The sequence below is a fragment of the Sceloporus occidentalis genome, unplaced genomic scaffold (genome assembly GCF_023333645.1).
Source record: "Sceloporus occidentalis isolate IW3139 unplaced genomic scaffold, rSceOcc1.0.p SCAF_18, whole genome shotgun sequence".
NCBI lineage: Eukaryota > Metazoa > Chordata > Lepidosauria > Squamata > Phrynosomatidae > Sceloporus > Sceloporus occidentalis.
Genome location: NW_028316998.1, coordinates 9,913,581 through 9,929,243, shown reverse-complemented (window position 1 = coordinate 9,929,243; position 15,663 = coordinate 9,913,581). Strand labels below are relative to the sequence as shown.

At 39.3% G+C, this 15,663-nt stretch overlaps 1 protein-coding gene across 1 annotated transcript in view; it reads right to left on the bottom strand.

Moving 5' to 3' along the window:
* LOC149302590 (band 4.1-like protein 4B) overlaps positions 1 to 14,760 on the bottom strand; it is a 58,240-nt gene extending 43,480 nt beyond the window's left edge. Inside the window, exon 1 of the mRNA XM_089482252.1 lies at positions 14,452 to 14,760. Coding sequence (XP_089338378.1) covers positions 14,452 to 14,760 — 309 coding nt within the window. The remainder of the gene's footprint in view (positions 1 to 14,451) is intronic.
* Positions 14,761 to 15,663: the final 903 nt, after the last annotated feature.

The following is a 15,663-nucleotide window of genomic DNA, read 5'->3' as shown; positions in this document are numbered from 1 at the left end:
GTGAGGAAAAGCAACCACAGTTAATGCAATACAGTTTGTACGCACACAAATCATTCTACAGTTTTGGGTGTGGATCAGTTTTGATTGCACTGGGTTAATCTGCAAGAAATGTCTTGATATGAAAGTGTGTGTAAAGCTGTTTGGACCGTTTGTTTTTTTTACGGTTTAAAGAAATGCTTCTACGGCATACAGAGGTTTATTAGGTAAACCAAGAGATTACGGGTGAGTTGGGGGGAAATGTTTCATTCAGTCTGTAAGAGGGGTTGAGCATAAAGCACAGACAGACTTCTTTAAACTTGAAAAGCCCTTAACATGGCATGATAAAATATCCAAACTCACCATTTAGCAATTAAAGCCCAGTGCTCCCCCCCCCTTGTCCCTGGTTGTATTTAAAGCAGCAGGTTAGTATTACTTTATGGTTGGCCACACGTTCTTCCAGTCCCTCTGACAGCAGCATCAATCAAGCCAGAAAGTGGATAAGGATATATAGCCTTAGTCTCAGTGTTGTCAAGAGGAACAAATCTCCGATTCTTTTCTCTTCTAGGTGGCAATATTGCTGCCATTTGATTCTGTCAATTAAGAGAAGACCTTTAGCATTTATTCGATCCTCTGTATACAAAACAAGTGTCCGCCGGGAACAATCAGAAAATAGCAACCCCCTCTCCTGGGATGCTGTGATTTAAAGAACGTGGACACCAGCAGTAAGTGTAATTCTATGGAGGTCACAGAGGTCTGGAATAATAAGAACTTCCCTACAGCATTACACTTCACGCGATATGTTTAGCTTACATATGAACACCCTTTTTTGAGGGTGTCAGTGCCCTATACGCCTGGCCATTGTGCAAAATATAACAAAAAAAATTTTTATTAAGGTTTTTAGCAGCAAAAGCCACTTGGGCCAACTGTTTCTAGTTCACGGTACATCAATAAAATCCACGTACATCCCAAGTAACTATTAGATCCTGCTGAAAATGCTCAATAAAGCCTCACACACTTCTTCCAGAGCCCCCTTGATATTCAATAAAGTCTGTAACTTAAATTAAGTAACCTTGGGACGCTCAAGGTGAGAACGGTTGAAGAATAAGCAGAAAAATAGGTGGACTCCGGTTTCTCCTGTATGAGTTGTTCTTTTAGTGTGTTTTTTCAAAAAAAAAAAACAAAAAAAAAACAAAAAAAAAAAAAACAGGAAAACCTCATAGACCCTGTTCAACCACCCAGCGTGAAGGCACTTTTTTCCCCATTGATCACAGTCAGGAACGAAAGCATGAAAACAGTCGCAGACACGGACAAATAATAAGGTTTATGATTGACGTTTCTTGCTAACTGCCGCAAAAACACCAAATCCCACACCAAACTGGCTTTCCTAAAAAAAAAAAAAAAAATTACTGCGATGAAGGATTAGCACAGACTACTATGGGAAGTGTCACCGACACAGTCCAACTTCATCAGTAACAAAGAATAAAACTCTAGCAGCTATTGCATTCCAAGAGCTTGTAGGCATTTCGTGGCATTTCTTTTTCATGAAATAGTCCGTAGGCTGGCTCAGGATACAATCTCTCCGCAGAAATGTTATTGAATAAAGCCATGCATTGTAAAGTCTACAGCGAGGTATCATTTTGATACTTTTCATTTGAAAACTGCCCAAAACCAGGTCTATAAAATAAATATGTTTCACATCAATAATACATGTGTTTTTTGTAAATGAATAGGAAATACACTTTAGGCTTGCGAGAGATTCTAAGGCACAAAGGGAGAAATTAAGGCATTTGATGACTTATTTCAAACGTGTATAATTTGTGTAAAAAGTACTCAGGTTGTTAAGAACTCATTATGCATCGCTGTTCAACATAACCATAAAACTTGCAAGAGAACCTTCATAGTAATGGAATTCAAAATTAAATTAAAACAGGGTTTAATGTATTTAAATTGACTTCTTTGGCTTTGAGGGATTTTTGTTCTTCGTTACTCATCGATATTAAATTGTCAGAACATTTCAAATAATTAATTTGTTTAAAAAAAATAAAAAAAAAGGCATAATATTTAAAGGGATCAAACCGTGAAACTTAAAATAAATAAAAAGGTTAGCTAAAAATGTGTTTTCAGACAAAACCAAGCAGCATGGCAAACAATAACTAAAGACTAAATCTAATCTTGAAAAAAAAAAAAAATTATACACGTACTCTCGGCTTACAGAAGAGTTTTAATGGATCTGTAAGAGTGCACAGAAAATGGGTGCTTTGATGGGGGCACTTACTTGGGTTGGCAAGAAAGTTGGAGTGAGGGATACTTACAAAGCAGGTATCTTCTCTGATTAGGGGTGTATTGGATACTAGACTGTCCATTTAACCAGTTCTGCTGCTATTACACATTGACTTCATTGCAAACCTTTTACTGATGTTTTAGTCAGCAATATTATTATTATTATTACAGAATCAGCAATTCTTAAAAAGATGCCAAAAAGGAATAGACCAGCACCAGCTTACATTCCAACTTGCTTCAACTCAACTCATAGCATTTTCTATGACAAGCTGACACTCGAATATGTGAAATATGCATTCATTAACAAAGCTAAGTAAAAATCAAGTAAATCAAGTAAAAATCTAACAAGTGTTCTACTTTAGGAGGGTCAGTCCATCTCTGGGTCCCAAATCTGGTCCCTAATGTCCTTTTTCTAAATATTGGATGGGTATCTAATTTCACGAGAGGAGTCACCGAGGTGTCCCTCTTTGGCCGTTTGACATTTCGTTTTGGTATGTACCTCCAGTACGTATACTGGAAGGTCATACTTCCAAGGATTTAGTCTTTCTATGTGTTAGCAAAATCGGCGGGTGGCAATAACACATAAGTTACTTGAAACCACCAGGTCATTCACATACATTTTGAAAAGTTCCTATTTCAAACATTGGGTGGGATTGGTTTCATTAACTCACCACCCTGTTAGTTCCCTAATAGCATTAATGAGAAATGCTTAATGTCAACAGGAATTTTAAATGTTCAGTAGATTATTTGTAGATGTTGAAAAACTTATATCCTGACACCGTAGGATGCACCAACCAAATGAATAAATTACAATGGAATTTGTATGTAAGAGTATATGTTCATTTGTAAAATCATTATAAACAATATACTATGCCATACAGAAGGGAGTTCTTTGAATGTTTTCCGAGTTCCCTGTTTAAAACACTTTTTACGCACACATTTTATTGCGTTTGCTCTTCGGCCACAAAGCTATCAGCATGTTAATCGGCCGACTTTTGAACATGGCTCCTATTACAATAAAATTCTGCAACAGCCTTGGTTAATGTATTAAACAAGGAGAGGCTTCTTGTTTGTTTTTGTTATATTGCTTTAACGTTCACTAAAGTGTGAAACAAAAGGATGGCTGTTTCCATCTCAATGGTTTTATCTTCGTATTCTCAGCAGCAGACTTCTTACAGGCTCACCAAACCCTTGTTCCTATACTAGGTAAGTCTGTATGCACCAAAGTCATTTGGTCTAAAAACTTCCATCCAACTCAACAGAAATTCTTTTGAACTTGCTACTTCTAGTTTTTCTTAACTACCCACTTAGAGATACAGGAGGACCACAAAAAACATGAAAAGATAAGTCATTTTACTCAAAAAAGTGCCTTTGAAAATGGGCTCTTTGTTACCTGATAAAAGTTAGGAATAAATACCGTATTTGCTCGATTATAAGACGACCCTGATTATAAGACGACCCCCCAAAATCTGAATATTAACGTAGGAAAAAAAGAAAAAGCCTGAATATAAGACGACCCCAAAGGAAAAAAGTTTTACCAGTAAATGTTAATTCATGTAAACTATTTTTTTTAATAAAAGCTATGATTGAGAAAAATATTTTTTTTGTTTTTATTTCTTGTATTTTCCAACCTGTCCCCCAGTTACGCACATCTGCCCCCAGGCTTGCCACACCAATATGGCACTGTGGCCCATGATATGCCTTTTAACCCTCTATATGCCACTGTGCCCCATGGTATGCCTTTTGACCCCCTATGTGCCACTCTGCCTCCAGAAATGCCTTATACCCCTATATCCCATTCTGGCATTTAGGGGGTTAAAATGCATATTATGGGGCAGAGTGGCATATAGGGAGGTATAAGGCATTTCAGGAGGCAGAATGGCATTAAGGGAGTTAAAAGGCATTGTATAGAGCACTCTGCCTCCAGAAATGCCTTATACCCCTATATGCCACTCTGGCATTTAGGGGGTTAAAAGGCATATTATGGGGCAGAGTGGCATATAGGGAGGTATAAGGCATTTCAGGAGGCAGAGTGCTCTATTAAATGCCCCCTTAACGCCACTCCAGAAATGCCCTATGCCCCCATTTAACACACACACACACCCTATACCCCCATTTAACTAACACACACACACACACACTCTCTCCCCCCTCTCTCCCCTCAGCCCTCTCTTACCGGTGCTTCCAGCCGGGTCAGCGGGTTGACGTCGCCTTCCGCTGCAGCCGGAAGGAGGTGGAGTTGGCAGCGGGGGTTTTTCTGCGTCCGTCGCGGATACCTTCCCCGGCTGTCAGAGATCAGAGTTCCCTGCACCGGTGTGGCACTGATCTCTGACAGTCGGGGAAGGTCTACGCGACGGACGCAGACAACCCCCGCTGCTAGCCACACCTCCTTCCGGCTGCAGCGGACGTTGTCTACGCGGATCGCGTAGACGTCAACCCGCTGCCCCGGCAATACAGCAGGAAGCACCGGTAAGTGTGTGTGTGTGTGGGGGGGGGAGACAGGAGGATCCAGGTCCCCTGCAGCGGTGCGGGGGATCTGGATCTTAGTCTCCTAATCAGACCTCTATTTGAGGTCTGATTAGAAGACGACCCCGATTAGAAGACGAGGGGTATTTTTCAGAGCATTTGCTCTGAAAAAAACCTCGTCTTATAATCGAGCAAATACGGTACCTAGACCATCATTAGAAACCTTTGGCAAAGCAACCACTAACAATTTCAATAATTGTGAATTGCTGGGATCCATTCATGGTGGGATTCTTAATAAAGTCAAAATTGGCCACTGTTCATAATTTTTACTCTGGTAACCCATCATGGACCTTAAACATTGTCTTTCTTTAAAAATAAATAAATAATAATAATAATTTGGAGAAATTTGAAAAAGAATGGGGAAGTAGTACAGCAAAAACTGGCTGAGCTGCTCTAGGCAGGAACTCACAACCAAGACAAAGCAAAGTGACCTTCTGGTTAATGCGTAGATCACTATTATCTTACTTGTGCTCATCCATCTCTATGGTCCTTTAACACTAAAAAAAAAGTAACACACAAGTTCATGAAAAAGCTTGCTGGTGATCTGCTACATCCGAAAATCATGCTTCCTCCAGTTATCAAACTCACGGTCATCCAAATTACTGTTCCAAATTGGTCAGTCCTACTACCACACATATGTCTTGGAGGCATTCAGTCTTGGCCACTGCCTAAACTTCCTGCATTCCCTGTAACAGCACTTGCACTGGCTGTGATCCTTTGATACCCTCACTGTATTTGCCATCAAAACATTGAAGCTTTTTTCTTTTTGGAAACCATGAAGCCTTTTACATAAATACCTGAATTTTTCTCATCATCCAATTTTATATAATATGGAATTACTCTCTTAAATCCATACAAAATTATAATCCACCCCCCCCAAAAAAAATCAGTAAATTATATTAAAACATATAACATGCTTTTGGTATTTCTTAAAATAAATACATAAATAAATTCTCTAAATAATGTCATTTGAGAAGAAACTAAAAATTCTGGTATTCTCAAAACAGGAAAATTGTAGTTACAAAAGTCCGTTAGCCGATTACAATTCTCCTTTCACAAAACCATTTGATAACATATCAAGAAGTTGCACAAAATTGTAAAATGCAAATAGTCATGTGATTTCACAGAAACAATAATGGTATTAGCTTCTAGCTGAACTTCTGCACAAAATGAGGTATAGCCACTCTAATGGTGGTCCATATGGGAATGCCAAATGTTAATATCCTAGGTTTTTATGTTTGTAATAGACAATTTCTGCCTATTAGACATTTATTGTTGATTTTATTCAAATTATTGTGGTGGACGGCATGTCATTGAATTAAGGTGTTAATACCAAGGAAAGTGTGCCCTAACAGAATCACAAACCTAGCTGACCTTGTATTTTTCTCCTAAATGCTCCCTGCCAATTTAAAGTTGCATTAGAGGGTTTATTGAGTGGAATCCTGTCGTTCCTCCTCTATGTATAACATCACAGCAGACTGAGCTGTAACAGCTCACATTCCTCTTCAAACTAGAAGACCTTCAAGCCAACACACCCTTTGTGATGTTAAAAATTGGCAGGAAGAGCCGTGGAGAGGGAACAAATTAAGATGTCCAGGTGAAAGGTTTAAAACAAAAAAGGTGCACTATTTTAAAAACAGGAATATGTTTATTGAACACACATACAACATTTAAGTATTTTGGAAAACACTTCGGGTGGGAGGAGGTCTAGGTAGAACAGAACTTTGGCAAATAGTTCTATTCCCTAACAAATATAAAGACTACATGGTTCATACCTTGTGTAGTAGAGGGGAGGGCAATGGCTCCAGCATTATTGTTTAACCTGCAATTCCACGTATAGCCACTAGGATCACAAAGTAATAAAGGGTTATATTAGAGAATTTACAGAATCCTGTAAAATTGTTATGTTGTAGGGGGTTTTTTTAAACATTTTTAGAATATGACAAACAAATTAAGCAGTACAGTCCATCACATAGCACCTTCAATGTGATAAACAGGGCCACTGAAAACACATCTACATTTGTTGAAAAGCAGACCATCTCCCATGTTATCTCCCAGAAAACTCCCTTCCCGACATGTAATGTGTTTATTTTGGTTGTTTTTTTTATGTTTTAATCTTGTTGTTTTCCAAAGAGAAAAAAATGTGTTTACAATTAAAAGTTATTTTTCTTTCAGGTTAGTAAATCACAAAAACACATAGATACAACAGAAAATGTAAGTAAAGTCGATAGACTCAATGTAGATCAAATACGACCGAATCAAGAGGGACAACAAACCTAGCAAAAATTCAGTTTTTAGTCACCGATTCTTTTATAGGCACTGTAGCGAATGCCAGATAGCTACTTATCATGCTTAGTATATGTACTTTACAGCCCTACCAATAAAAAGAAATCAAACAATACTCCTTTGTTCTGTGATAGATGTGAGGACAGCACATGGAAAGGCCCAATATTTTTTTTTATAACTCTTGGTAAAGAACATTTGCCATTGATTTTATTTTACATTAAACAAAGAAGCTAGTAGCTGACTGCAGTGATCACATGCATCCTAATTGTAATGCTGCCTGCCGGATGTTCATATACCGCGGGAACGTCACACAGGATCCAGATACAACATCGCCATGATTTCACGGTGTACTCTTTTCTTTGGCCACTACACTAAAGGGAATGACTAATATATGTAATATATACCGTAGGTTGGTTTCAACTCTTTGAATTCACTATGCAGTATAGTGAATAACTTAGCTGGCCCTGCATAATGCATAGCTATTCTTGGAACGGAAGCTCGTACGTTATCGTGAAGTGAAATCAGCGAGATGAAAACTTTACACTCTCCTTCCAACTGGCGTATCTACAACAACAAATTCAGATTTTTAAGTATTTGAAGGGATTATTCTAGTTACTTTTGCGTGTGAAATGAAGCTGCTAATTGATGCTATAGGGTAATAAATCATAAAATAAATAATATATATTCCAATGTTTCATTTGTTGTAACAAACCCATTTGTGTGCCTACTTCTGTTATCATTGATGTTTTTCTGCATAGGTGCTACTGTATAACAGTACAAATAAATGATGTCGTGACGTGCCAGAGCTGCGTCACAGCCAGGGCCAAACTGGCCATCTGGGCCAGCAGCCCCAGGCATTACATCATTTATCAGCCGCTGGCGTTAGGCTAGGTTTCCACTTGGGTTTTTGTCCTGCGTTATTTTTTTCTGGCGTTTTTGCCTTTCTGTGGAAATTGCTTTTTTGACCTTAGGCAGTTTTGCCAGCCTTTACACGTTAGAATTGTCACCCAGCTAAAAGGGATTCGGATAAATGGCAAGTATCTGCCCCTCCTGATGTCATTTCCTTGATAGAGTTCTACTTAAACGCCCCGGCGGACCCTTTTGTCACTTTTCTGTGGTTTGTAAGGCATGCTTTATTCCGAATGTCTGCTCCTCTAGGAAGATTGGCCCCAAATGATGGTGCAAATTGTTTGCTGTTGCTTTTGGCACGCAGGATCCAGTTGATGCGTCGCGTATGTTTGTGTGTAATGGCATGTTTGTTCCAAATGGTGTAAAATTCAATATGAACTTTGTTTTGTGTGAAACTGTTTGTAGGACACACAGATACTGGGTCCATCCTCTGCATTGTAACTGTGGAAAAAAACGCCAAGGCAAAAAACCCACATGGCTTTTTCATGGCGTTTTTGCTCTCCCATAGACTTCTATTGGAGAAAAACGCCAAGATTTCCTTGCAAAAAACGTGTCAACATGCTGCGATTTTGAAAAACTGCCAGAGCCCAAAAAAGCAGAAAAACGCCAAAGAGGACTGAAAAAAAACGCCAAACAGAAAAACGCCAAGTGGATATGGCATTGTGCGATTTCCTATTGAAGAACAGCTAACATCTGGCCGCAGTGTTTTTTCACAAAAAAACCGCCGTGTGGCTGAATTGGCGTTATGGGCGTTTTTAGCAAAAAAAGTGGAAACCTAGCCTTAAAGAGTTTATTAACTAAAGCAGGCGAGTACAGAGAAGGGTTTTGGCTTCAACTCACCTATTATACATGAGGGTTGAGGTGGCTCTGCGTAATGCATAGTTCACTCAGTAAGGTGATTTTCAAGAAATCACACAAAGCCATCAAACTCTATTCTTTCAGCAGAGGCTCACTGGGATTGGGCTTTAATAATGTATCGTTATATCTGCGAGTTGAAACCATAATACTCCTGCATACTCTCCCCGCCAACTTCCACTTTAGTGAATAAAGCTCAGATGTGCCAAATATTCTGAAATAAAAAGTAACCCCGTAGAAACAGAATTTGATGGAAGATAATTAGCATTCAGCTCATCTAGTCTTCCAGTTTTACGGACATAAAGAATTTATATTAAGGTCAGGCCAACGTATACACACAGCAAACACAATTGATACTCCAACTCTTCTTACTATTACATTTATAATTAAACTACTACTATCATCTTTCCAAAGTTAAGAGGACAATTCAAGTCAGTTTATTTTCTATAATCCATACGGTTTGTCGACAAGCTGCTTTAAAAAAAAAAAATGTCTTGTTAGCCATACTACTTCCTAGTTACTGAGTTAACTTGCTAAAGCTTTTTTGCCACCAGATGGAAACACTAGGGTACACTGAACCGTTCATTACCTGAACACCAGAAATGGTTGCATGATGGGATGGAGAAGATTCTCCCAATATCAACAATAGAGTACGATTAACAAGGAAGCCTTTGAAGGTCTCTGCAGGTTAGTCCTGGTGGTTCATGCAATACATTCATTTCATACCTGTGGTATTTATTTTTTTTTTAAACAGATGACCTACAGTTATCTATAAAAAAATACTCCACTGCTGGCTACCATCAATGAAAAACCCACATTGAGCCGATTCTTTATGGCAATACTAATAAACCTTTGTATAACCTAGCCACTTTAGTAAGTAATATGTGTTTGCTATATGCATACATATGGCGTTTTGCTGCCTTTGCATTAAGACATTGTGTTTTCTATAAATATGGCACGTCAAAAGCAAAATACCATTAATTAGCATGTTAGCATTAGTAAAACTCCATGGATCGGTTATATCTATTTAATTTATTTATTTAATTTTTTTTGTAGGCATTGTTGTTGTATACTGTCCCTCTGGCTCTGCTCTTCCTCTCCGCTGGTGTTCCTTCTGCCTCATACCTGTCTCGCGACTCTACTTCGATCATGAATGCGTTCGCCAGACTTGTCTCCCCTCCGTCAGTCTCTTCACTGGCTGCCTGTGTGCTTCAGGATGGATTTCAAAAACCCGACTCTTACATTTCAAAGCCCTTCATAGCGGTTCCCCTACTCGCATCTCCTACTTTCTCTCTGTTTATTCGATGATCTCCTCCCTTCCCCTAGCTCACCTTTCTTCTCCTACTCTCGGAAAATACTTATACTAGTATGGCTGTTCCTTCCCTAACAGCGGTACTTTTCCCTCTTCTATAATACTCCCCTAACTACCTATAAATTGTAATCTCGTTAAAGCAGGGTCCTCCATACCTCTTGTTTCTGTAAGTCAAATTGTTATGTTATGCACTACTTGTTACGTCCCGCTTACTCACTGTACAGCGCTGTGGAATATGATGGCGCTATATGAAACAATAATATTTAACATCTACATAAACACAGATGAATAGAGCTTATGATATTTATTAAACAGGATGTCCGATTGTAATGCACTTATCTCTACATCAACAATATAACCAAATTATAGAAGCATTGCACACATTCTCATTCTATTACCGGTACATAGTTTTTCCTGCCATACTATATGAATAGTCTAATTAGCATTTATGACTGACCTACAGGACAAAGTTTCATATCTTGTCACATATTAGTCACGGTACATAGAGTATTTGCATATAAAATTTCCTTTGTTTTAACAACCAGGTGGAAAGCATATTTTGGGCATCCCAAAATAGGATCCACCTACAGGTGTTAACATTCTGGATGACTATTGCTGACCTTGATAGCTTCAAAATCTCTGTGTACTTAACAACATGGGTGGATCCGGCCTGAAATTACATGCTCCAACTGAAAATTCTGTTCCAACAACGTTACAGTTCCAACAACTGTAAAAGCGGCTCGTGAATTCACTAAGCAATTTAACATATTTTGGGTCACTGGTGGCTTCCATAAGAAACTTGGCTCATCACCTCACCTGGTTGGGTGAAACAAGTTCAATAATTCTGAGAAAGAACTATACAGATATCAAATTATCCCACCAATTTTAAGCTCTTAATTTGGTCAGCAGAAAATTTGCACAGCCTTGTAAAGCCACCCAGGCTGGAAAATGACCACAACGTGAGCTTAACAACCACAAACAAATGTACGGTTAATTACCCGTTAAAAAGAAACGCCATGGAAAGGACATAAGTGCATTCCTGGCATAACCTGTCCAGCAACGTGTCCAGCCGATACAAATTACTTCGCTAACAGTTCATCAACAACGCTCCAAGCTGCAGTGTGAAAAAAAAATGACCTACATGTCTGGGTCGTGCTGAAGAATGAGGAGGCCTACACCAACTTATAGAAACTAATTCTTCACTTACAAAAGACAATTTCAGGAACCTCTCAATGTATAACTGAATTAGGGAGACCACATGACTTTATAGAGGTCTTTAAAGACTATAAATATGGGCTGTATTACATCAGGCTCCTTCCAGTCTGGTGCTCACTCCCATGACCCATATGATGTCTGGCCAAGGTATGGGTATAAAGTGTTTGTTGTATTAGAATCATAGGACACTATCCTGATGCTTAATACAGACATATCTGACCATATACAGTGGATGAGGGCCGGTTGGTCTGCTCAACAGGAAACCCATGTCTCAGATTGGTCCAAAATGACTTTTCTGTGTCCCTGCTTTGCAAGGATCCAAACAAGCCTCATGTCATTACAACGATCATGGGAACAAAATCAAATGCATTTGAAAGAGAAGACTATGTACTACAGGTGGCTGACACCGACCAAAGTCCAGCTCCACTCCCATAACGCAAATCATATAAAGCACTAGCAACAGTGCTAACAACACACAGATATACATACGATATTAGCTTCAACCTTGCAACAAAAGGCAGCCATAAACCAACCCTAAACCACTGAGAGTTACTTAATCTGAAACGTCCATGATTTACATGCAAAACGTGTTTACTTAGGTACTGTTTGAATGAAATATTCTGTTAAAACAGAAACTACTACTCTACACCAAAGGCCTACGGGCAAATGCGGTAAAAGTTAAAATAAAAAAAAAGGCTTTCCGGAGTAATTTAGCATTTAAAGTGGACTAATTATACAGAGGAGATGGGTCTGGTTTTATAGGGGGGGAAAAAAGATCTTGAGGTTTTTATATGAACTTTCGATGATGATCCTACCGAGACGGACTGTGGCAGTTTACATATCCTAGCAAATCAGATAGATTTAAACTAGAAATTTCATACCTAAATATTTTGATCAATGTGTTTTCTAACACACTTATACACTGCATTTTCTAGATTTTAGCAAAAATGAAAAGAGTAAAAAAAAAAAAAAAAAAAAAAAAAGAAGGATTTTATGTTTAATATCAGGAAGAGAAGTTGACTAACTAGAATAATGTGCATACAGAAGAATGAATGAAATATGTTCCCATTTTTCTGGATATGTACTACCATTATCTTCTCTGGTCAAAAGGAAAAAAACCCAGCCAGGTAGACTGGCTAAAATTTCAGCGGGGCTGTCCTTAGTGTGATTTCATGTCGTTCTTGATAAATAGCTCCTAAAAAAGTAGTAATCATTAAAACGATTAGGAAATCTGCCTGTTGTAAAGCACTATTTTCTATACCCTATATGTTGAATTCACAAGAAAACGGTCAGTAGTTGGCCAAGAACAGATGAACATATACAAAGTTCCTTATGCTTCATGATCACAGAGTTATAGCTTTTAAAATATATATTAAATATGTATACTAAACAAACTCAGTAACATAATAAGATTAGAATATTTGTTCGTTTATACAATTGTATCATATTTTAGACAACACAGGTAGGAAATCACAGAACATCTACAAAACTTCACTCAAGATCAACGCTCTCCACCATTCTGGTCCAAGACGAGTTTGGAAGATAAACACTGATGGTGACGCATGTCCATATGTATGCCATCCAACAACAAATGTGCCAGACACGTGCGGGTGTGTTTATCCTCAGGTAACTAATCCATAGGGGGAAAAGTGAAACAATCCTGTTAATTGGACAAGACCAAGATATACCAAAAAGGAATCCCTTTATATACATCTCAAAGTACATAAAACTAAGCAAAGACTTTGGCTTCTCTTATGATAATGGTAAAGAGCCTATGAGTCTGGATATGAAATGCTGTACAATAGCATAATGGAGCTCTAGATACAGGTTTCATGTTTGTCCAATATCCTACTTATTTAACGGTTGCCAAGGTACACAAGACACTTTCCATTTTTGCAATGTCAAAACCAGCGTTAGTGTTTAGGCTTTGCTATGAAACAACAAAACCTACCGCAATATATTCTTGACTGTTTAATGTTATGTATTTTAGTTTCATTTCTGGACACATACCCCGTTTTACCCCCGATCTATTGTGTACCATAAAACATCATCCACCTTCAACAAAACTATATTTTTAATAAACTCTTCGTTCAAGGCTGAGCCTTGCACAGATCTGAAATGCTGCAAGTATATTTCATTCATTTAAATTATAAAATTTGTTCTTGAAGATGTTTTTCGGTTTCTAACCATCCAGTGAAATTGCTTCAGGGGTTAATCACTGCAAACTGTTCTCCAAATTAGAGATTAGGGTACCATGTTTTATATAAACAAATTAATTAAAAAAAAAATCTGATTGGCAATCTAAACAAGGAATTAAATAATAAATCATGCGCAGTGGTATACTCGTCACAAGGTCACAATGACTACAATTGCTCTGCATTATGCATCTCCTGCAGCGGAATATATATATATATATATATATATATATATATATATATATATATATATAGTGAACTGTACAGAATCTGATCCATGTAAAAAAATGTACATAGTATAGAGTTTTGAGATAAATTATCTATAAGCAAGGTGATCATGTTAGAGAATTTTATTGTATAGGGATATGTCACAAATTAAAATTATAGTTAAAAAAATAAAATGATTGAACCTAAGCTTCTTTTATATCAATAAAGTGTATTGTAAATCTTAGTTATAAATTGGTCTAACTACTGTGACATCTGGACAAGGTCCTTCTGCAATGATAAAAAGCCAGGCAGGGCTTTATTTCTTTATATACTAAGAGGGATGAACTGTGAAATTGTGTGTTATAATACATACACATATATACATATACACACACACTATATTATTATTATTATCATTATATTATATATCAGAGCTATGTATTCTCGTTGTAAGTCCATAAGTGACAGCAGAGCCGTATGCAGCAGTTTGTTTCACGTGTTGCAATGTATGGAATACATGTTTGCCCCAAACTTTCACTTTTATGACCGCAGCCCTTAAGGCTTTGCATGCAGGAAAGCAGGTGAAGTTGCCCGGCAAGCTCCACACACCTGCGCGGGTGAGAGTGCGGGGACACCCCGCCCGGCAGCACATTCATTCGCTATAGGCGGGTTCTGAAGTGCACTTACCGGGAGGTCCACAGAGACATCTGTCCCGTCCAGGAGAAGCACCCGGCAGGTCAGCACCGACTTGCTGTCCCCCGCTGCCGGTATGTGCACTGCGGCTCCTCCACTGACCACTGGGGGAGGCAGCAAGGTCGGGTGCGGATAGAGCGCCCCACCGGGAGAGGCAGCAGCCCCCAAAGCCCTCATCCCCCCAGCTCCACCATCTCTTTCATCTCTACCCCGGAATCCGGGGCCACGACCCGCAGCCGCAGCTCTCCCTCCGTGCCGTTGCATCGACCGCCGGCCAAAGGTCCTCCGCAGGAACCGCAGCATCATCCTTCACCTCCTCCTGGCTTGGCTTCCCTCCTCCCTCTTTACCCCTCTCCTCCTCTTCCTGGATAATAAAGCGGAGTGCAATGTGAGTGAAGCGATCAGGGGCTCCGATCACACCTTTACAACCAACCCGGAGCCCCGCAACCTCTTCACACAGCCCTTTACAACAAACGGGGAGGGGGGCTGCGATGTCTCTATAAGTTACACTGATGTAGCCAATAGAACTGACACCAGCTCACACAAATCAAGCGGTAATAGGGAAAAGATCAATGAGCAGCAGATCGATGTGCAGGAAGTGAGCGATTGTAATCCAGTCCAATAAAAAAGGGGATCTGTGTTGTCTTTAAAGCCCAACTGTAATAAATAATAAAAAATAAGAAAAAGTTTTAGCAAGATGAGGAGATCCACGTCTTGGCTCCCAGTTCATACAATTCAGCGGCCAGACGGCAGCCCCTTTCTTATTGTCCAGAACTGGGCTGGGGAACGACAGGAATACCTACACTGTCACCCCGCCCGGCTGGGGCAACCATCCTGATGATGATGATGATTATAATTACTGTTTATTGCGAACAGTCCTTAGAGGCGGATAGGCTGCGGGATCATCCTGCACGGATCAGCTGGTAACGCAACAGGAAGGAATGTTACAAGACTTTTCTGTATTGAGTATTCCTCAGAAAACTTTGACTTGTGCCCCTCAGGTGCCGAAAGCCACAAAAGCCCCCCGCGATCTCCGATCTGCCCCCCTCTTTGGTTGCCGCGCACTTGTTGGATGCGGTCTCTTCCTCCTCTTCTTGCTAACTGGAATGATACAGACGTGGGTTTGTTTAGTCCCCCTCCTTCCCTCCTCCTCCTCCCCCCCTTTCTCGTGTGTGTCGTTTTCTCTGCCGTGTCTCCTCCTCCCAA